General features: G+C 41.8%; 2 protein-coding genes across 10 annotated transcripts in view; one reads left to right on the top strand and one right to left on the bottom strand.

Annotated features, from left to right (window-relative positions):
- The first annotated feature begins 1743 nt into the window (after nucleotides 1-1743).
- phox2bb (paired like homeobox 2Bb) lies at nucleotides 1744-4183 on the top strand. Its single transcript, XM_044039657.1, has 3 exons — nucleotides 1744-2095; nucleotides 2722-2909; nucleotides 3118-4183. The coding sequence occupies exons 1-3, from the start codon at nucleotides 1855-1857 to the stop codon at nucleotides 3544-3546; spliced, it is 858 nt and encodes a 285-aa protein (XP_043895592.1). The 5' UTR covers nucleotides 1744-1854; the 3' UTR covers nucleotides 3547-4183.
- A 2564-nt stretch (nucleotides 4184-6747) lies between these two features.
- LOC122778314 (LIM and calponin homology domains-containing protein 1-like) overlaps nucleotides 6748-22873 on the bottom strand; it is a 75200-nt gene continuing 59074 nt past the window's right edge. For 7 of the 9 annotated variants that reach the window (XM_044040056.1, XM_044040058.1, XM_044040060.1 and 4 more), the window contains 17 exons: nucleotides 21787-21913; nucleotides 21318-21475; nucleotides 20299-20782; nucleotides 17862-18203; nucleotides 17541-17655; nucleotides 17334-17437; nucleotides 17142-17229; nucleotides 16487-16561; nucleotides 15157-15185; nucleotides 12694-12786; nucleotides 12406-12570; nucleotides 12204-12298; nucleotides 11842-11997; nucleotides 10933-11028; nucleotides 9927-10035; nucleotides 8515-8617; nucleotides 6748-7815 (listed from right to left, as the gene is read on the bottom strand). In XM_044040056.1, coding sequence (XP_043895991.1) covers nucleotides 7790-7815; nucleotides 8515-8617; nucleotides 9927-10035; nucleotides 10933-11028; nucleotides 11842-11997; nucleotides 12204-12298; nucleotides 12406-12570; nucleotides 12694-12786; nucleotides 15157-15185; nucleotides 16487-16561; nucleotides 17142-17229; nucleotides 17334-17437; nucleotides 17541-17655; nucleotides 17862-18203; nucleotides 20299-20782; nucleotides 21318-21475; nucleotides 21787-21913 — 2365 coding nt within the window. In that variant the 3' untranslated portion in view covers nucleotides 6748-7789. The remainder of the gene's footprint in view (nucleotides 7816-8514; nucleotides 8618-9926; nucleotides 10036-10932; nucleotides 11029-11841; nucleotides 11998-12203; nucleotides 12299-12405; nucleotides 12571-12693; nucleotides 12787-15156; nucleotides 15186-16486; nucleotides 16562-17141; nucleotides 17230-17333; nucleotides 17438-17540; nucleotides 17656-17861; nucleotides 18204-20298; nucleotides 20783-21317; nucleotides 21476-21786; nucleotides 21914-22873) is intronic. The other 2 variants (XM_044040057.1, XM_044040059.1) reach the window with 2 other exon arrangements.

The following is a 22873-nucleotide window of genomic DNA, read 5'->3' as shown; positions in this document are numbered from 1 at the left end:
GTTGTGAGACTGTCGTTTATAAAACCCCGTGTCCAAACTAATATCACACAATCTGCGGGATTATTGTGGGAATATCGTCGTGATTTTCCCACAGACAAAGAAGGAAAACCACGCGTATCAGTCACGGGAATTCAAACATCAAACACTCATCCATTAGATTGAATCGATGCGCCATCATTCATGTCGCGCCTTTTAGTGTTTGGAAGGAAGAGAGAGAGAAATACTGCAGCTTCCTTCAGACGAGGACTTGAACTCGGTCCTGTGGAGAGAAAAGAGAGAGAAATAAACACACATCGTGTGCGTGTGTGTGTGTGTGTGTGCGTATGCGCGCGTGTGTTAGCGCCATCCAAAAGCGTTCACCTTATTACACAAACCAAATTAAGCACTCAGCCAATATTGTGAGCCTAAGAGGTCCGATGAAAGCTTCACCAGTTCGTTACTTTCATTAGAAAGATGTTATTTGCCAAATAAACGGAATAATGAAAGTAATAAAGACAATTATAAACTCATTGGAATCATAAACACACACACACGCGCGCGCCCTCACAAACACGGAAGTTTGGAATGAGATGACGATGATGCTGCAGCAAAGAAACGCGCAGGAAAACGTGTTTGCGTTTGGCACAAAAAGAGAGAGAGAGAGAGAGAGAGAGAGAGAATGAATGTGTTTGATTTCTGTGGAATCAAATCCATGCTGTGCACAGTAACGAGAGATTATTATTATTATTATTATTATTTAAAAACAAAAAACTCTAATAAATACTAATAAAAAAGGGTTCTTCTTACAGTACTCCGGATGTGTTTGTGCATCAGTCATTTATCTGTGCAGTCAGAATAAAAAGAATCATCTTCTTCACTGATATGAAAGAAAAAATCTCATCAGTGCAGATTGTTGAGAGGAGACTTCTGTATTTGTATTGTTCCACATTTAGGCCACAACGAGCCCTTAAATGTCTGCACGACATATTAAGTGATTCTATACTTGATAATAAGGACGCTCGTGTTATTTGGCTGCTTCAGAATCACCGTGCACACAGTGAGAGCAGCAGCAGCAGCAGCAGCAGCAGCAGCAGACAGAGACACACACACAGAGAAAGCAGAGGCAGAAGGGGGGAATACTCTGTGAAATCCTGCCCAAGGTATACGGTCGCTTAAAAGGCTTAAAAGCTTGGAGAAAATTGGATCAGGGAGAATCGTCACCCAACTTTCATTATTTCCAAGTGGTGTGATTGAATTAAAGGGCAAGATGGTGGTTGGAGAGGAGAGGGGTGGATGGGTATAGAGGTGGGTGGAGGGGCGGCGGTGGTGGTGGAGGAGGAGGAAGGGGAGGGGGGTTGGTGGTGGGGGTGCGTAATGGCGTGGTATTAAATTCTAATTAGAGATGCAGGGGATCAATGATAGGGAGGTTGGACAGCCCGGGCCCCCAGTGCCAGCCCAATAGACTGATGAGTTATTGTCATGTAAAAAAGCGCTAGCAATAAGACCAAACGCTTTGCTATTGTCCAAGCGGAAAGAGCCAAGTTTATTATGAGGACTATATGCTCTAGAGACCTCGGGCTAGGCGGCTCTTAGGGGGCTTTTCATAAAACAGGGCTAGGTTGCTATAAAGGAGGCCAGTTTTGGAGCAGGCGCTGAGCAGTGAACATCTACCCACCGTCCAGCCTCCTTCCTTCCATCCAGTTCAAACCAAGCAAGTCATCTTTTCCCCCAACTAAACCTCAGACAGACCGCGCGTGATCCTCTTTTTCATTTTTATTATTTTTTTCTTTCCAACCCACTTTTTTGGGCTGTTTTTTTTATTTTTATTTTTTTTCCCTGGAAGTGCAGCTTTCTAACTCCACCGAGCCTTCTCAAATGTATAAAATGGAGTATTCTTACCTAAATTCCTCTGCCTACGAGTCATGTATGGCCGGGATGGACACGTCGAGCTTGGCATCGGCCTATGCGGACTTCAGCTCGTGCAGTCAAGCCAGTGGCTTTCAGTACAACCCCATCAGGACCACGTTCGGCGCCACCTCCGGCTGTCCGTCCCTCACGCCGGGGTCCTGCAGCCTGGGGACCCTGCGGGACCACCAGAGCAGCCCGTATGCCGCAGGTAAGCAGCGGCTCCGGAGCCTCAGCCCGGCGTATTATAGGACGCGCCTTGATTGCATTTGAAAATGGAAATGTGTTTAGTATTTACCAAACGAAATTTGCTTACACAAATGAAAGAATTTATCACGTTAGAAGCGATTGCAGGCAAGCGGTAATTCGGTTACGGGGTTATACTATCCCAGTCACACCCAAAACCGCCAACAGAATTATCGTAAGCTGCCAAAATGATAGGCATAATTTATTTACTTTGCGATGAGACATAAAGCTTGGGAAATAATTAGATAACCAAAGACTAAAGCTCATTATTGACACTGAATTGCAGTTACAGTAGCAACAAGCGGCGCGAATGGGAACATTATGACAAGTTCTCAAAACTTGAGCCTCAATCTGAGGAGCAACAATTAGTTTAACGTTACAATTAACCGCATCACAGGTCAACAGCGTTATCACTTCTGAACTAATTCACGAGCAATCACAGCTGTAATGGGATTGAGAGTTTCTGCTCAGCGGCCTTAACAGGATTTTACACAAAATATCGAATTTGAATTTCAACAATTCCACACGCGCCACATTTGTATCTCGCCACGACTGCACACACAATCAGTGACATTTTCATCCCGTTTGCAGTTCCCTACAAACTCTTCACGGACCACGGCGGACTGAACGAGAAGAGGAAGCAGAGGCGCATCCGGACCACGTTCACCAGCGCACAGCTCAAGGAGCTGGAGCGGGTTTTTGCGGAGACGCATTACCCGGACATCTACACCAGAGAGGAGCTGGCACTGAAGATCGATCTGACTGAAGCCAGAGTCCAGGTACACACAGCTGTTTGTTCTGCAACAGGCGCCAAAACTGCTCATGTTACGCACGAGTACGCATGGGTGGATTTTTACTCCACTGAATAAAAAACATCTTCAAACATTTTCAACTGTAAAAGAATCACTTTTATATTAGAAGCTTTGCACGCAATGAACGAACACTGTGGTCATAAATCACTGACTTAACGCGTTCTCAATTTTCCAGGTGTGGTTTCAAAACCGGCGCGCCAAGTTCCGCAAGCAGGAGCGCGCAGCTGCAGCGGCCGCAGCGGCAGCCAAGTCCGGTTCTGGCAAGAAGTCCGACTCCAGAGACGATGACATCAAAGATACCAAATCCACCGACCCCGACAGCACAGGAGGACCGGGCCCGAACCCGGTGCCCACCTCCAACTGCGGCGGACCGAGCCCCACCGGTGTCCAGGTCAACACCACCGGGAACGGACAGGTGGACCAAGTGAAGACCTCCGTGTCCACCGGCATGGGAGTGACAGCACCGAGCCAAGGCTGGGCCACCGCCCCGGGAACCATCACCTCTATCCCGGACTCACTGGGCGGTCCGTTCGCCAGCGTACTGTCGTCTTTGCAAAGACAGAACGGAGCCAAAGCGACATTAGTAAAGACCAGCATGTTCTAATGAAGCAGACGCGCAGAGCAGAGGAACACAGACAACTTTCCTCCTTCTCCTAAGACTGAAAAGCAATGACCCAAACAGACTCACGGACAATATAAAAAAAAAAAAAAACAGTTCAAAAGAAGACGAACAACTCCTTATTTTATTTTTGATGCCTTGCGCCGTTTCTTGTCCTCGCTGTAAAAATTATCCATCTCGGCGAGTCATTGTCTTACAATATACAATAACAATATTTTTCTTTTCTTTAAAACAACTTGAGCGACATGTTTCTAGTCATATTTGAGGGGAGGAAAAACTGGGGCATTTTACTGTACTGATGTCAACAACGTGACACTGGTGTTTGAGGTGCGTAAAAAAAATCCAAAACCCAAACTGTTCCTCGTGCGTGTTTTAAGGAAGAAAAAAAAAAACATCACAAAAGTCACATTTCAAACTGGATGACGTGACTTTACGGTGAATCACAAGCAAAAGACCTGTGCGCAGTGGAAAAGGCGCGGTGCCAACGGAGCCTCGTTTAGTCACATTTACATGTCAGAGTTCAACAGCTGCTTTGTTTGGTAGAGACACGTTTGTCCACAACTGAGGATGTGCTCTCTCTCTCTCTCTCTCCTCCTCTGTCTGTCTCTCTCTGTCTCTGTCTCACGCCCTGATGCAACAACAACAAACAAAACAACAAACATCCGACAGAACGCATTTGTCATCTCCTCTGCTCTCTGAAGACCCAACAAACAAACAAGCCGCTGCGTGGACGTTTCCGTTCAAGAGTTTAGTTTCTTTAAAATGATCGATTATAAAACACAAATGTTTCCTCGAGAGAATAAGACAAAAAAAAAAACAAAGGCACAAACTTACTGCAATGTTCACCTCTGACAGGAAATCTGTATGTTTTGTGTGTCTTTCTACGGCAGTGTTTTTGTGGCTCAGATTGTATAGTGTTAATATGTATTACTGTCTCCTATAGTTGAACCATAGGCCATATCTCCCTCGTAGATCGATCACACACACACACACACGTCTTTTTTGATGTTTTACAAACATTTTCCCTTGGAAGAATTTATTTTGGGTAAAAGGAAGGAAGAAAAAAAGGGAAAGAGGGAATGGATGCAAACATTGTATTTATTTCTCTATAATTTGCATGTTGTCTCTTTGTCTGATTTTGATTTTTTTGCCCCTCCACCATTTTGTGAGCATTATTATTATTATTATGTAACATGTTTTTGTCCAGGATCTGAAAGTTATTTATATGTAGGTAATGAATGCTTATATTTAAGAAGGAAATATTTCTACATGTGCACATAGTTTTCCAGGTGTACCATTCAAATGGTTGTTGATGATAAAAAAAAAAATAGTCCAAGTTCATTTTTGTCATGTTGTTTTTTTTTTGGGTAAACCAACAACAATTAATCCCCTTTAATCCTCCATTAGATACAGCAGCTATATGTAATCCCAATCTTTTAAAATTTATAAATGACCAGTTTTGATTGACAAGGCCTAAGATTTCAGCACCACGGACAGCGCAGCGCCACAATTATTTACTTTTTCCAAACTAGAGGTAAATTATTTCTCTGCACCTATTTAAACACAGTGTGTTAATCTGCTAGATTATCCACAGTGGACCTGAACAGGTAAGAACATCCACAATTTGGGAAAAATGGAAGAGAGTTTTAAAATGTCAAAATATGCACACAAATGATGTATTTCAATACATTTTAAAAGGTCCAATAATGGAGAATAGATTTAAAAGCTCAATATCAGGAGAAAAAGAGGCAATGATCTTGACCAATATTGTGATTCCTAATTAAGTCTAAACATGTTTGCATCATTTACACAAAGAGAAATATTTCAAAATTATGAAGATTTGACACTTTTTAGAGTCCGTTAATGAGCAAAATGTGTTTTCTCGCCTGAAGAGCAAAATATTGGGGCCGTTGAAATTCCTACAGCACTGCAGAATTTCATCCTAATTCTTTTTATTTGGATGGTTAAGAAAGTGCATAACTAAGAAGTTATGCACTTTCATATTTTTCTACAAATTCTTAACAAGTTTTATCTAGATTTTCATCTAGATTGTATTTCAGTGCCACTTTTGACTGAAATTGCTAAATAATTCACCAAATTTCACTTTAATCTGAGCTAAACCTGAATCTCAAATTAACAGAACCCCCTTCTCTAAATGTTCTAAATATTATTATTATTCATCTGTCAGGCTTTTAAAAAACAACACAGACCGAGGCAAACTTTAAATGTATCACATTTTATTTATAAACATACGGCATATGCTATAAATGCCATTGCATTTAAACATCAAATTAACCTATATATATATATATATATATATGTATACATATATATATGTATCTTGGGATAGTGTTCAGGTGAATATTACAATAAATACAGACGTGAAAAGGTTTTCCGTTCCCCAGCTAAAGAAGACTGACGTCTGAATTTAAGAGCTCCGTCTCAAAGATCCCGCTATAAGAGAGTCAGCCGACATTTGTTCATCAACTAAATGAGGATTTTTTTTAAAAAAGAAGAAAAAATTAAAAATAATAATAATGAAATACACATTTGGAACAGAAGCTTAAAAAATACTGCAGATCAGAGAAGAGATGAACCGGGAGAAGCTCGGCTACAGGTGGAGGAGGAGGAAGAGGAGGAAGCTAGTTTTTATACAGCAAATCATTTGGTTTTAGGCTTAAAACGTGCATTAAAATAATAAGAATAATTAAAAAAACATTCACAGATACATAACTGAGCTCTGTTTCCATACAAGGTCATACAAAGTAAAAGAAGCAAAATATCCAGCCGGTGGCAACTGAGGTGCAACTGCTGCTGGTTTGTGTTTCACTACTGATGTAACATTTACACGTGGTTTTAATTTGATTTGATTTATTTAAATCTTTATTAATGAATACGATACTGCTGAGTTATCAATTATCAAAATTACCTCAATATCAGACAGAAGTGTGTATGTATATATGTACATATATATATATATATATATACACACACATATACATAGATATACATATGTATATGTATATATATGTATATACATATATATATGTGTATATATATATATATATATATATGTATATGTGTATATATATATATATACACACACATATATGTATATGTGTGTGTATATATATATATATATATGTATGTATATATATATATATATATATATACACATATACACATACATATATATACACACACACACACACACACACACACTGTGTGTTCTCCCAGATACACAACAGTTGCGTTCCTTTCTTTGCATCGATTACTGCAAATCACAGAGGAGCAAACGGAAAATTTAAAATGACATTAATGTGAAAATGAACAGTTGTTATGATGTGAAGTAAAGTGTGATGTAAGGAAGGGGCTGCAGTTTTGTCTGTCCTTAAATTTTGGCCAAAGTCCCTCCCTCCCTCTCTCTCCTTCCTTCCTTCCTTCCTTCCCTAAATTTAAAGATAAATATCATAAAACACCAGAGAGCAGCTGGTGTTTCATCCGTTCTCCTGCATCACCTTGCTTTCTTTCTTAAGGCACATTAAAGTCCTGACCGAGGAACAACCTTCTGCGACCCCAGCAGCTGTTATTGCCCCAGTGATGAACTACATCCATAATGTGTGTGTTTGGATTAGATTATGTCATTCTGAGCACAGAACATGGAAAGAGATCACCGTTTGGGCCAAAGGCTTAAACACATAGGGACTTCCTGTGGTTGGATTATAGTGAGCTTTGTTTCTGCAGATATTCAGATCCAGTCTGGATTCTTATCATCCCAAAAAAAAAATGAAAAGAAAAAAGGTGTTTGTTTTTTTTCCATCATATGGAACCAAGTGCTTTTCACAAACCTTTTCTTTTCCATCCAGGACAAAAGCAGAATCTGATTCTACTGAAGTAAGACGTGAGCGTCCCCGTCCCCGCAGAGCGTCCGTGTGTCTGTGTTTGAAGCGTCTGTGAATGTGACCGTGTGTTTTCTCTTCAACATGGCCGCCGCCCGCCACCGTCTCCCTCTTCTTCTCCCCCTCTTTACGCTCGTGATGAAACAGTGAGTCTGTGACGGCACGGGGAGACCAAACAAATCCACATATTTGTGTTTAGATGTTTTTTTAACGAAAACCTTTCGCTCCCATTTGGCCTCGTGATGAATCTTGGGTGTGATGTGTGCAGGTCATTGTGTTACAAACAGGGACTGGACTGAACCTTGTGCTTGTTTTTGTTGTGTAGAGCATCACAACGTGGTGGGCTGCCCGGCAGCTTGAAAGGGAAAAAAAATACATAAAGGAGTAAAAAAAGACAGAAATCACCATTATTTTCTTTTAAATCTGAATTGATTCTGTGGTTTCCTGATCGATACGACGATACGAGAAGCTTCTGTGCAGTGAGAGGGAGGAAAAGGATGGAAAATTACAGTCGCCGTCTTCCTCCTCCATCTCACACTGCTCCACAGCGTCTGACACGTCTTTATTAAAGCAGCGCTGCTAGAAAACGTCTCATATTAAAGCCTCGTGGCCTCATCAGCCTCACAGCACGACTGCAATTAAGCATTAAACCTTTGAAATGCACCTTTTATTTATTATTAATCGTGGAAGAAAAAAAAAAGGTGCCACGTTTACTCTGAAAACAATTAATCAAGCAACATTTTTTTGCTCCGTTTGTGTCTGAAAAACATTTATTCATTAGGAAAAAACACTTGTGTTATTTTCTAATTACTGAGAATGATTTATGGCTTTGATGTAAAAAAGGAAGACGGCCATATTTATTCCCGCTGCTTGTGTTTTTGCCGATAGCGGTTGATTTTCCTCGTCACCCGCTGACAGAGTTTAACCACGTCCATAATTCATATACGCTTTTGATGGATGCACGGAGATATAAGGGAAGGAGAAAAGGATGGTGTGGGAGGGGAAGGAAGAGAGGGAAGGAGACGAGGAGGGAGGAGGAGGAGAGGGAACTCACAGCGGGAGCGGATGTAGCACTGCTGGCAGTTGAGGAGGCCGTTTCGGATTCGCACGTCGGTTCCTGTGGTCGTGTCGCCCAACTGTCCCTTACACACCCCACACTGAAGACACAGAAACAGAGGTTTTAATATGAATAATTCATTATTCACGTGCTACTGCAGGTACATCTTTATTTTTAACAAAAAAAGTAAGGATAACCAAAGGAAAATCTTCAATTTTACACACGGTTCTATGTTTATTTATTTCCCATTAAGGTTTTATATAATCTAGTCTTGTTCTTTAGTGCACTGTAAAACTGTACCGTGTTATGTTGTTTCAAGTAAACGTCACATCTGTTCTGGACCATTTTCAGCTGCATATTTACATATTTAGTGCTCTGTTAAATCATTCCATCAAAGGGTGAGCTTTCATGATCTGTAATGAGCATCTGCATTGGTCAAAATCACTGGATCTGATATGAGAAAAAGAAAATCCAATGCTTGGACTGTTAAAAAAAGAAAAAAAAGAAAAAGTCATGTGAGCTAAAAGTGTCGCTTCTTTTAAGATAAAAACAGATGCGTTTCATTTTGTATAATTCTCACATCAGTACCAGACGATAACTCAAGGCTGTGATACCAGTGTCTGTATCAGACATGAACATGTGACATGTAGAAGCATGCGTGTTTTCAGCAACAGCAGCAGGAGGAGGAGGAAGCAGATTATTTATTACTCTTTTAATCACTGATCCTATCGTGGGGGATCTTTGTGTTTTCAAAACATTCTGCTGTTACCAATGTGGTGCCGATATTATGATGCATCCTCAGACTCAACTTTTGACATATGAACATTCTTATATGGACGTTTTAATGTAGCTCTAATAGTTATTCCAAAAATGTGGGCTACAGCCCTCTGGTGGCCTAAGTAGGTACTACAGGAGGCGGTGTCATAAAATTAACCAACGTAAAGGTTTTAAATGATCAGCTTTGTAATTGAGGTTTGAATAACCATAAAATATTCATGATTTATACTAAAACAAGTTTTGTTTTTTTACATTAAATGTATAGAAGTGTGTATAGAAGAGTGGAAACGTTATCTTCCACCTGTTATAACATAAAACAAGGCCAAAGCATTCATTCACATTTAAGAACGACGGCTCTGATAAATGATGATAAAAACCAGCTCCCTGCACGCTCACTTTTCTGATAAAGACAGAAAGAGTCCATGTGAGAAGAGAGCAGGAAGAGAGTGAATGCTCTGCCTCCTGCAGACTCCAGCCTAGCACCTCCCCTCACATCGTCCTCCTCCTCCTCCTGCTGCTGCTGCTGCTGCTGCTACTAACACGAGACCCAAGACAATCTCTCAACAGTGGAAAACGTCTGGAAAATGTCTGAACCCGATTCTCAAGAGTTCATTTTAGTTGTTGTCGCCCACCTTGAAGCACTGAATGTGGAAGTAGAGGCTGAGAGTTTCTATGATCATCGCGGCACCTTTTCCTAACGGCTGCCCACAGCTGGAGCAAAGCTTCTTCCCACTGACAGACCTGCAGAGGAAGAACACACACACACACACACACACACACACACACACACTGAAGCTTCTGCATTTCAGAGGCACAGTGAATAGTTAGAGTAAAGCATGTGTTTGTATTGCAGCATATGATGAACACAATAACAATGCAGCTGATACTGATGAGCTTCATTTTTAAGACCTTGTGAAAGGCCTTCACACCGTCACACTTTCAGTGGATGATCACTAATTCAATCACAAGAACTTTTACCAGAAATACTCAGACGTTTAGAGGATTTACACATTTGTGTTCACAGAAATACGATAAACGTCAAGTTAATAAAACTTTGAGGATTATTTGAGAAATTGCAGTTTATCATAATAAATCACCTTTACTTGATATTCTTTATCGTTTATACAACAAAGGTGTTTTGCTCAAGTCAATACATTTTGTGTAAAGGATTTATTAATTAAATTTAATTTAATTTAAGAAAAAAAAAGAATATCTGGCAACAGAAATCTGCCACCGACTTCCAAAGATCAGTTTCACTCGACCTTAACTAAAAATCAATAAATAATCTACTATCTTTGTTCATCAGTTTAAAATGGTTTAAAAGCCTCTTGATGTTGTTTGTAACGCTCTGATGTGATGTCAACTTGCTGCTGAAGATCAAGCATTTGGAAATACTTTTAAATTTGTAGCTTTTATTCTAACGTATTGTTCTTATGTAGATGAGGGAGATTAGAAAACAAATAAAAAAGTAAAATGAACTCCATGAAGGTTGGTGTTTACTGTGGTGCATGTTATGATACGAGTGGAGAGCAAAGCAGAAAATGACAGTGCAGAAATGAGGAGCCTCCTCCTCCTCCTCCTCCTCCTCCTCCTCCTCGTCCTCTCTTTTTTCCCTGTGGACTGTTTGTGATGCAGTACCTGTTCGGTGATGGAGGCAGTGAGTCTGCAGTGGGTGGACATGCTGCAGGAGGCTTTGATGAGCTGCGGCTCATGTTATTATCAACGGGACCAGCCCTGGAAATGGATAGCAACATGCAACATGATGATGATGATGGTGGTGGTGACTCATACATACAGAAACACAATTGGCTGCTGGGAGTCGAGACGTGAACCAATCAGAGCCACCGGTGAACTCAGAGATCGACTGAAAAACTAATCTCACTTTATTCTTTTACAATCTCGTCTTTCTCACCATTTATGATTCGAGTTATGTTTAAAACACTGTTTTCCTCTGTTGTGGAGCAGAGCCACTTCATACTGTGATTGTGGACAATGAGGGAGAACTACATGGACGTGATGCCACCTGCTGGCCAAACAAGGAAAGTGACGTTATCTGCACCAAGGAGAATTTCTTTGTTTAGTTGCATCTGTCAGCAGCATCAATCTAAAACTACTGAGAAATCACGGAGGGTTGGGTAGTGATGCAAAGAAAATCCTGCTAATTATAAAATATAATTTACAGTAAAATGGCAAAGAATTTTATGTATGCAATGAGTACAACAATATAACTTAAGACTCCTTCACTTTAAGTCTAATATTTACTATAATAAATTACATAATTACACAGAAGGAGACTGACTAACTAAGAGTTTCAGTGCATGGTCTGAGCCGCAGTGTTTTTACTGAGCACGTGACAATAAACGTTCATATTTTGAATCTGAATCTTGAAAATAAACTCGATGTTTAATGACATAAATTTGTCATTAATGGCAGTTTGTCAGTAAATTACACACTGTTTATTTGTAAAAGTAAGCTCATAGCTGATATATAAGAGGAACTGATTTTAAAATGGCTGATGACTCCTCTTCCACACACACACACACACACCTCCTCTCTCCTGCAGGCCGGCCGGCCTTGTTGCCGTCCGCCGTCAGCTCTGGATGTTTCTTCACAGGAGTGGAGGGCTTCATGTGAGGAGCTTTTTGGCCGTTCTGCAGACTGTGAGCGAGTGTTTCCTGCTGACTGCTGCTCTGACTCACTAAGCTGAGGAGAGACAATGAGTCTGTCGTCATTAATCAGCTGTAAAATACAAACAAACATCAAACACCCTGAATTTCCCGTCTTTGACACACTTCACTAACTAGTTTCTCTTGAGTTTCTCTTGAGTGTCTCTTCGCTGTTCTTCAGTGTGGATCAGAACGTGTTGTGAAAAATGCAACATTGACTGATTGAGTGCAGAGTTCGCCAACCTTCTGCCTGTCTTCATGCTGTCATCAGCTGTGCTGATGTCACTGGTTCTGTCGTTCTCCCTCCGTCTCCCCTCCGCGCTCTCCACACTCGCCCTCTGCACCAGGTAACGAGACACAGGTGAGAGTTAGACGAACTTACAGAGAATCATGACGATCACGGATGTAACAAAAGGAAGTGCAGGAAAACTGAGCAGTTATTCACCGACTGCCTCTCCAGCAGTTCCTGTTTGCGTTCCCAGTCGGCCAGAGAGCGGACGATGGTGTCGTGGGGCTCGGCGGTGGACGAGAGCTCGCCACGGCTGGGGGACGGCAGAGCGGAGGAGCGAGGAGTGAGAGGCGCCACGGTCTCCTCCAGTATCCTACGCTCCTGTTTGATGGGAGACACATGTGTGACTTAACAACGTCTATCAAGTTAGTCGTTTAATTTCATCGAGCTTTACTTGTAAGTCAAAAAACTCATGTGTTGTACATTAATGCTGCAAACACACACCTCCTCATGATACTTCCTCTCCTCCTCCGCCACCTCCCTTTGTGCTTTCTCCCACTCTTCCTTCAGTTTCTCCTGCTCGCGCCGGTACTTCTCCTGTTACCATGGCGACAGACACATGACATGCAGCCAGAGCCTCAACAGGCAGGAAGGAAAACTAAACTGCCTGCAGGTGGATGTTTATCAGAGATGATCTGCAGATTTTACAAGGCTGCACTCTTAGGCTTAGTTAAAATCCCACAACCAGACTACATCAGAGCTAAACCCCATTATCAGAATACATCAGATTGGATGAGAGATGCTTTTAATGTGTTATCTGAGTATAAAGTGAGTACAAAGGCTCATGGTTTCTCTGTTATTGCTAAACACAAATGCTTACTGGGGATAAAAAGCAAACAAACACAACGAGAAGCAGGCAAAAGGCTGAGAACATGCAGAGACTGCTGGGCACAGGGTTCCAACACAACTTACAATCTTTACATTTACTTTAGGTGGTTACTTCATAGAATAAAGGGCACTTGTCTCTTATGAGATTTGTTTTTCTTTCTCCACAGTTGTGTGTGTGTGAACCCCGAAAAGAGGACAAAAGATAAATATCAAGATAAAATCAAAGATAAATGAATTAAAGTGAAAGCAGCACTGGCAGGACAGATGACAGAGCAAGCACAGAGACAGCGTGTTGTAAACCAGGGAACAAGAACATTAATGCACCAGACATTCATCCATTCTAGTGCATCTCATTTCAAACAGTCAACTGCAACCACTTCTCCCCATCACTGCTCTTCTCCGAGTGCATTTATCAAGACGCTGCAGAGGAGCCGAGTTTGTCATAAATGGATCCGGTAAGTGCTTTGGACCTGAGATGCACCTCTGATTGGCTGAGGAGGGAGAGGGTGATTTGGGCAGCAGCAACAGCAGCAGCAGCAGCGACATGGGACAGAATCCTCATCTGTGTGTGTGTGTGTGTGTGTGTGTGTGCATCAGATGGAGACAGGGGAGGGAAAAAAAAGGTTCTTCCACTGCACAACATTCCCCTCTAGTGGTCAAAGTGTGCACTGGGGGAGCTGGGATGTGTCTTCAGGGGAGGATGTGCTCAACAAAGACACACATGGAGGCAAGCTTTGCAAGAAAGCAATGAAACATGGGTTCATTTAGAGAGTAAGATGAGCAGCAGGTCAGCGACTGCTACACAGAAGCTCGGTGTTTTAGGATTTTTAAGATGTTTGCAGTTGCAGTTTAAAAGACATCATCAGTAAATGCACATGTTAAATCTATGTAAACCGAAAAGTTCAAGAGCATCATAAAAAAAATCTATTTCATCTCTTTTTCAGAGTGAAATATAATCAGTGAAAGCAGAAAGTTGCTCCATGTAGGACTTTAAAAAGAGAGAAAACTCAAGAGTATTACTGTAATGTGTCATGTGACTCAGCCTAGTGTGTTTTCATAATAAACCCAGCACTGTAAAAATACTTTTACACTCAAGTGTGTGATGCCAAATCATTTGCTATTTATTTCATTACGACGTTGATTATTCAGCCAATTATCTTTAGTTGCTACGATGCGATGCAGTCAAATCAAAAGTCACTTCAGCATCAAATCCTCACAGTGCTGGTGCCTTGCTCTATCCATTGTGCTCCACAGGGAGTTGAACTCGCAACCTTGCAGCAGTCTCATGCGCCATGCTTCACCCTCTGAGGTGAACTGTGTACCTGCAGCATGCGCTCCTGCTCTTGCTGCCACCTTTCCTGACGCTTTCGCTCCTCATCCGGGTCCCAAGACCAGCGGTCGGCCCGCCTGGTCTGAGGCAACACCGGCACTGACACCTGATAACACCCCCGACACACACACACACATATAAACATGCACACATTAACACACACACACACACAGCTCAGAAATAAACATGCACATGTTCACACACACACACACACACACACAGGAAAAGAAGAAGAGAAGAGAGGAGACAGGAACAGTTGGTCTACCACAACAGCACAACTCCAATTCTAGCCAAACGACTCCTACTAAGAAGAGAGCAGACAGACAGACAGAGAGAGAGACAGAGAGACAGACAGACAGAGAGAGAGATGAGCTCTAATGAAAACAGAAGCAGTTTCGGCCGCCGTCGTCGTTCATGCTACATCGACAGCTCTGTGATGACGTCGGCCCTGAATCTGTGACTTTGACTATCTTTGAGACAAGATTATAGGGAGTGTTTATAAAATAAGAGTTTGTGCTTAAAACTCTTACAAAACCCCTTAAAACGTTTACCTGTAGGGTCATAGAATTACATTGTTTGTCCAGTTAAAGTTAAGTGTATGTTGCAGATAAATGCCCCTTACCCCAGTCACAAAAATGTGGTGGTCCTGATCATTAAATCATTTAAACACACTGGACTTTCAAGTGTTGAAGTTTCAGTAACAACGCAGGAGATGTGAGACATTTGAATCGAGAAATGATTTTACTCACGCTTCCACGGCGTTCCTTTTCCGCCTCTCCTGTGAAGTAAACGATAAGACACAGCGTCAGTAAAAAATACGATTTAACAGAGACTTGTATTCAAATAAGGGCAAATATTCTGGGAGAATGAAATGCTGAGTTGTGGTTTGAGAACCTGAGGAAAGATGAAGAGAGGACGAAACAGAGAGACAACCTGTGAGGCAGAGCAGACGAGGACAAACACAACCGGTCCACCAGAAGCAGTCATTTACATAGCCGTCTTTTGTCCTTTTATCTACTAAACTGTAGTTTTAATTGTAACTTTTCTTCTGATCAAGTCCAGTACATGTATGTGGATTTCTAGCTTTTGGTAGAAAGGCAACACATATGAAGCATGTTGATCATACAGTAGTTGACAAGTTAAAGTTTTATCACTTTTTCATGTCCAGTAACATCAATAAAATCGAATGATACTGATATCAGTCCAATAAAGTAATTTTACACCTTTTACACCTGTCGCTGTTAACAACAGTAGATGATGCTGATGCATTTACCATCTAGCCCACAGCAGCTCACAACATGACTCAGCTAAAATGCAGTTTGTTTTTTTGGATTGGATTGTTTGTATTTTTATCTGCCCAACATCCGCTCCAGTGATTTTTACCAGTATCGGACTGATATCAATATTAATTATTGTGCGAAAATGTAGTTTTCTTATCCATCTGTGTGAAGATTAAACTGATTAAACTGATACTAAAAGAAATGAAATCAAAGCTAGGGTTGGTCATTTTTTGCCGAAACAAATACAGGTCTGAACACACACTTATTTTTCAGGAGCAGAGCTTTGATTCCTTCTCTCCTCTCAACTGTTCTTCCATGAGAGTCGGGTGTTTATTCGATTCAAGACTGGCTCCCTCTGTAGACCATTATTGCCAACCTTAGCTTTAATGATTTAATGCCAGTTTTGAAGGTTCAGTGTGTAACATTTAAGAGGCTTTATTGGTGGGAATTATAATTGATTCAAAATAATAATTATTTATTATTTTGTAACATGAGTTTAGTCAAAGGTCCTGGTTGGAAGTGAAGCTTACTGCACAAACAAAGAAGAACATCCGTTTTGGTTTGTGAAGGCCACCGTACTTCCCTGATGTGTGTGGTAAAAGGGAGGGGTCACTAATTCTTACACACTGGACCTTTAAAGTCACACATATATCTCTATAAGAAATCTGAGATCATTCTTTTAATGATATTTAGAGCAATGAGTCGAGGACAAAGTGGACAAAGACGTGTCTGAGGTGCTGCTGTGTGCATCTGCACGGGGACGTAAACAGAAGCTCCACTGATGAGTGAGAGGTTTTACCTGGTGGAGCGAAGAACTCGCAGCGTAACTTAGGGTTGCTGGTTGCCAGCGGCGACCTGACAGTGTTTGCAAGCTCTAAGGCGAAAAAAAATAAAAAATAAAATATGCAAGTGAAGGCAAAAGAGAGGGACGGAAGGGAGGGAGGAAAGAAAGGGGGAAGGAAGTGATGATTGAAAGAATTAGAGAGGTCCATCAGACTGAGATCAATCACTTTTTAGGTTGTTTATCTTAAATCTACCAACTGTTGTTCTTGTTTTTACATTGTTTTTGTGTACTGATGTACTTCCTGGGTCATCAGAGTCATTTGTTCATTTTATTCTTGTTTGTTTGAACATTTGTTAGCCTCTTGAAAACGAGACAGTACATTTTTGGTTGTTTATACTCTTATTACTATAAGAAATAAGAGTTTCAGAGTGACAGTGCTGGCCTAAGAGATGTCAACTGGTTCACGAGATGATTCATTCATCTAGTGACAAAGACAAGACTTTACTGTGAAAATGTCTAACGTGTCAATTAAAGGGACATACAATGTGAAGACAATTGTCAAAATAAGCTAAAAAACAGCAAAAAGGAAAAACAAAAGAGAGAAAGAAGCGAGGGGGTGCATGGAAAAGAAGCTGCTGCTTTAGTATTTGAACATGAATACTTCACTGACCTGCTGTGATCTCCTGTGACGGCTGAGAAGCAGCTGAGCTGAGCTCACTCTCTCTTTTCTGCGACTCCTGGGAAGTGAGGAAACTCGCCTGCACAGAGGTTCACAGATTAAATGCATGTGTGTTTTCCTTCCTTCATGACGATGTTGGACGTGTTCAGTTTATTCTTCAGTGTGTTCTTCAGGCAGCCTCACCTGTGACGTTACAGGCGGATTCTGTGGTGCGTCGACCCCCGACTGGACGAGACTGCAGTTGTTCTGAGCTGATGGTTCAACCTTTCCTTCTTCCTGTTTGGCTTCTAAAAACACGCAATTGTATCATTCATGAAGCAATTTCTTCATCTGTAAAAGGTTGTAGTTTCTACAGGTTACCAGAAGGTGTCAGTATACTGAGCTTCAGACCTGTATGTGGAGCTGGGTGAGCTGCAGCATCAGAGTTGTTCTCTTGTGGAGCTGCTGCTGCTGCCGCCGCCTGGTTTTCAGCCTTCCAAAAGCTCTCCTGTGGCTTCTGCAGTTCCTATATGGGCCACAGAATCATCATAAATTTAATAACCAACTGTTATTAATGTGGAATTAACATAACTGTTAATTCCACTCAAAGATAAACATATCACATGCTAAGAGTTACATAAAAACAAAAGGTAAAGTGACAATCCTATGTTTTCCATGTTCTCCTTCTAAAATAAGCTATTACAATGCTTTATTATAAGTGTTAATCCTGACCGCCGGAAGTGAGGTTGGCCGACTGAGTGGCGATGAATGCTCGGTGCCTCTCTGCTCTTGGAGATCCTCAGAAACCTCTTCAGTTCCACCTTGTGCCTCTTTGGCCTTTGCCAACACTGGACTTCCTCCTGTTGGTGACACGAGTGGACAGTGGTGTGCAGGAGACGCTGCTGCTGCTGCTGCTGCTGCTGCTGAAGAAGAGGAGGACGTGTCGACAGTGATGGTGTTGGTGTAAGAAGGAGACGCCTCGAAACGAGGAGGAGATTCTCTTCCTCGGCGCTCGGGTGAAGTGGGAACGCCGTTGTCTCCTCCGTTGCCGTTGACGCGAAGGAAACCGTCTGCCTGTAGATCACAGGAGGTTTTAGTCTTTCACAGTTAAAAGCAACTCAATGCAACTACTTCACCTAAAAGAACAGCTTCAGACTCATTCAGATGCTTCCTTTACTTGTAATAAAACTGTTTTGCTATGAAGCATATCTGGCCAGGTATGAGCACTGACTGTACTTCAGTCATTAAACACAATTCTGTCTAAAAATCAGCAGTATCTTTAACATTTAATGAGAAAATCTCTTCTGTTCTGTTGCACCAAACCTTTAAAACCTGTAAAGATTTGGAACACACGGTTCTGCTGTGTTTCAGTTCAGTTAGAATCAGTGACATTGATTTTGATCGTGGTTTTATTTTCTGCTCATGCAAAAAACAGCTCTCACTAAGTAGTAAATTACTATTTGTGCCTACAGAGGGCGCTGCTGTTCAGCAAAACTACACCGTGTTGCATTAGGAGTTCCATGTATTTTAAAATAAGTCCAGAAAAATGTCAAAAAGGTGGTTTAGAGAACAGGAAATAACCCAATCTCATACACACATACTGACTTTTTGTCATTTCTTTGACAGTTTTGTACAAAATCTATTTACTTACATTAGAAATGTGTTTGTGCATTGAAGGATATTTTAACAGCTTTACACATATTGCAAAGTACCAATAACAATGTCTGTAAAACAACAGACAAGTTAAAATCATGTATCTCATTTAAAAAAAAAATAATGGTTAAAACAAATAACATAAAAATATGTATTTACTTTAAAGGAATAACTGTTAAATCCACAACATTGACAACAGTATGTCTGAATAAGTGTTAATACACAGTTGGCTGTACCATATATATGCTGTGTCCACATCATCATTGATTGTGATTGTCAAACAGTCGGCATTTCAGAGCCAGAGCTCTCATTCATGGTCATTACCAGCCTCTCGTCCCTGTTTGTTATTTGCTATTCATCGGGCTCACAGCAGCTCACAGCAGCTCACAGCAGCTCACAGCAGCTCACTGGCCCCTGAGACAAAGACGCACTACTGTATATGTGAGGAGTTCCTATAGTGAGCGGTAACTTAAGACACACTGGTGGAGTCGGGGTGAAAGCAGCCTCTCAGTCCAGTCTGCTCCCCCCCTCTCATCCTAACCCTTGCAGCCTGTGTGGGCCCCGCTTTGTCTGCTGGGAGCCCACTTCACATTGAGAGGTTCCTACTTGTCAACTTCTTAAGTCAATAGGGAACAGAGGGCTCCATTCAAAGCCGGGCTCCGCTCAGACTCCCGACAAGACATTCCAGAACATCGCAGCGCTCAGTTTGGTCTGATAATAACTGGCCCCTCCCTCTCCGCTGCAACAAAACATGAGATCTCATTATGAATATTTCCGTTTGGGATTTTTTCTCCAGAAGAAAAAAGGAAACAGATTCTTTCGCGAGCATTTTTGAGCTTAATTGAAAGATTACGCGCTTCTTCTGCAAGAAGGGAAGTCTCATGTTTTCCAGAGAAATCCGTTGGCTCGTCACCATGGCGGCTCAGTGGCATTCTAATGTAAATGCCAAGAGAGATGAAGGGGGATTTAGCCATCAGCCCTGCGAGGAGAGGAGGCCAACCAATGCTGGGAAGTATCCTTAAGCAAAGTGGTCAAGGCCTCAGTCATGCCTTAGACAACTGTTTAACTTAACTTAAAAGGATAAGTTTATTCTCATAAACCTGAACAAAGAATCTCTGGCAACACTCAACTGTTGTGTAACAGCATGGTCATATTTTATAATATGTAAGGAGATAATATCACAGTAATGCCACATTATTTCTAATGTAATAGCTTGATAATGAGACAAGATGAAGAAACAAGACAGTTTTATATAATATAACTTTACATTATTGCCGTATTACAAAGAAAATATTATCATTCTGTTCCTTCATTAATACTGTACTGTAATGTTAAGTGCTATTGAAACCCTGCAGGATAATTTTAGGCATTTTTAAAGTAGGTCACATTTCACCATGACAACCGGGCATCTGACAAGGAACTGACCCACATGGTGTTAAAAAGTTGGTTCAATCTAAAAACCACACACAGTTTCATTGTTAATGTGAGGAGGAGGTGATTCCACAGTCACACTCACCTTGTTGGCCCTCGACTCAGCCGCTCTGGCTCCGGACTCAAAGTAAGGCTTGGGTGTCAGCAGAGGTACCGGTTTGGGCGACAGAGCAGAGTGCGTGGACGGCGGCTCAGACGAGCGGGAGCGGATCTGGGGCCGCTGGTGCGAGGACGAGTCTTTGGGAAACTCCTCGATTCGCGCCTCCAGCGTGGACGTGAACTTTGGAGCCGGAGCGGACTGCTGGCGCAGGAACCTCAGCGGGCCATTGGGGTCCTCGTCAAAGGGGTCGGGGGTCGTCGGGGAGGCGGAGAGGGAGAGAGGGAAGGGCGAGCCGGGGAAGGAGGGGTCGGCGGAGATGCTGCGATCCAAGAGCTTTGGCAGCTGCAGGCGCTCCAGGACGGCGTCGCTGATGGAGAAGCGCTGGGCGTAACGGTGGAGGATGGCCGACGCCTCCTCTGGGGTTCTGGCTCTTCTGTAGGCATCACGCAGCTCCTCCTCACGACGCTCTCTGGTGACACGAGGAGAGAGGGAACAGGGGGGATAAAGATCGGTCTTTCTGTTCCTCGCATAACTGTCCTACAGTTCGCTTGACGGGATTTAAACTTCACACGTGACTTACTGAGGGCACCAGAGTGTGCAAGAGAACAGGTCCAAGTACTGCAGTAGTTACAGCTGATGTCAGTGATGTCATACTTTGACAAACCAGTTCACTGCTGTTGTTTGTATTCTCGTCCCTCGAGGGCCTTTATTCACCAACAAACTGCCTCAACAAGGAGAGAGGACCGCCTGTTGCTCTTGACTGAATAACGTTTATGGAATATGGAATATACACAGACTTCCGTCTATTATTAAACTAGATTATAGCAAAGATTGTATAATTCAAGTTCCTGTTTCACTCCCCCCTGTGGGAGACCTACTTAATTAAACTCCATGAGGAGTCGCTGTCACCTGCTACTAAGAATTAGGCTGTGTATCGAGTTCTCTTCCATGACAAAGACCTACTTTCCGCTCTGCACTCGGTGTCTTAGCAGAACTGCACTTACTTGTCCTGCACGATCTCTCTGTACGTCTTGATGCTTCTCCTCCTCTGCGAGATACAGGTGTCTCCAGTCAACAGCTGCTCCATCATCTTCCTCTCCTCCTCCTTCTTGATCAGGTCCTGAGAAACACTCCTCCTCCGATTTTTCCACTTCGCCAGGTCCTGGACACAGACGAGCACATTGAAGCAAACGCATCGGGAGATACAGAAGAAAACACAAGCGAGACAGGACGAGAGCTGCAAAAACAGCTGTGGCACAAGTGAACTGATTTAGGTTGTGCAAGTGGAGCACGGTAAGATCATTTTTCACCCTTTGGAAATCAAAAAAGAATAAAACTGATGAACTGCAGAGGGAAGGAATACGTTGTGCAGATAAAACAGGATTTTAAAAGTTCTCTCACAGCAGAAAAGAAGCAAAAAAAATGAATAAATACACACGGACGAAACAAATAAGACAAATCTTAGACACTTACATCCTGCCAGTGATCCTCCTCTTCCTTCATCTTGGTGTACTGATTGTGCATCAGCGCATGACGCACCTGATTATGGGGCTGCGTGATGGTCTCCTCTTCACCACGCATGTCGATCATACTCACACTCCTGAGGAGGAGGAGGCAGAGAGAGAGAGAGAGAGAGAATATGAATGATGACAAACCTGAGTCACTTCTAAGAACAGGGCGTAATTGTTATTTTAAGGATGATTCTATCGCTGCTCGTCATTCTACGATAAATGCAGCAAAGTTTGTTTGTGTGTCTGACATTTATAATTGCACACAGTTCTGTGGATGCAGACAAAAACTGTGACACAATCATTCTCTAAGACTCCGAAGGTTAAGTTACCGTCAGAACCAGCAATGATGATTCACACGTTTGCAAAGATTTCCTTTTGTAAAACATTATGATATGAAAATAATAATTAACAAAAACATACTTTGAAAGCAGAAATCAGTTCAGTGAAGTGTGCGGTTAAAAAGAAGAAATGAAAACTGTGCACGTTAAAAGATAAACTCGTGCTCATCCATCACATCCCAATCTTCTGCTCCTGCACACAAATCAAACAGGACTAAGTTATTTTTTGTGTGCAGTGCAGGCAACAATCTGAACTGTTTTCATAGTGGAGAAAGCAACAGTTACAGAACGTTTACATTGATCATGTTTTTAGTTAAGTCAGTGACGTTACAGCATTCATTACAGACAAGACACTGAAGTTAGAAACATGCAGCTCAACTGATTAGATTTCTGTCATGGTCAGATTTAGAAAAAAAATGTGCAAAATTATTTGGAAATAATTCAAACACGAAAAAAAAAAGATTGTACTACGTCAATGTTTTACAGTACGGAAGAGGATTAGGGTCACACAGGAAAAATAAATATTCCAACCTCTTCCATATTACAGCAATAATCCAAGATTAGCCAAACAAAGACTACAGTCTCATAAACACACTACAATGCAAACAGCGTTTTCTGACCTTAATCTGAATATTCTATCCCAAAATAAGCAAAAAGAGCAATTCAATCTAAAGTTGCATTACAAAAATAAAACGTTAAAAAGAATAAAAA

The sequence above is a fragment of the Solea senegalensis genome, linkage group LG12 (assembly GCF_019176455.1).
Source record: "Solea senegalensis isolate Sse05_10M linkage group LG12, IFAPA_SoseM_1, whole genome shotgun sequence".
Lineage (NCBI taxonomy): Eukaryota > Metazoa > Chordata > Actinopteri > Pleuronectiformes > Soleidae > Solea > Solea senegalensis.
Note: the sequence above shows the minus strand (reverse complement) of the source record. Positions and strands in the feature narration are given on the sequence as shown.

Excerpts from the sequence above, each read along its gene's own strand:
- phox2bb (XM_044039657.1), top strand. The coding sequence starts at position 1,855 with ATGTATAAAATGGAGTATTCTTACCTAAATTCCTCTGCCTACGAGTCA. Across the intron at positions 2,096-2,721 it reads GAGCAGCCCGTATGCCGCAG|TTCCCTACAAACTCTTCACG; the intron begins GTAAGCAGCGGC and ends TCCCGTTTGCAG. Across the intron at positions 2,910-3,117 it reads TGACTGAAGCCAGAGTCCAG|GTGTGGTTTCAAAACCGGCG; the intron begins GTACACACAGCT and ends TCAATTTTCCAG.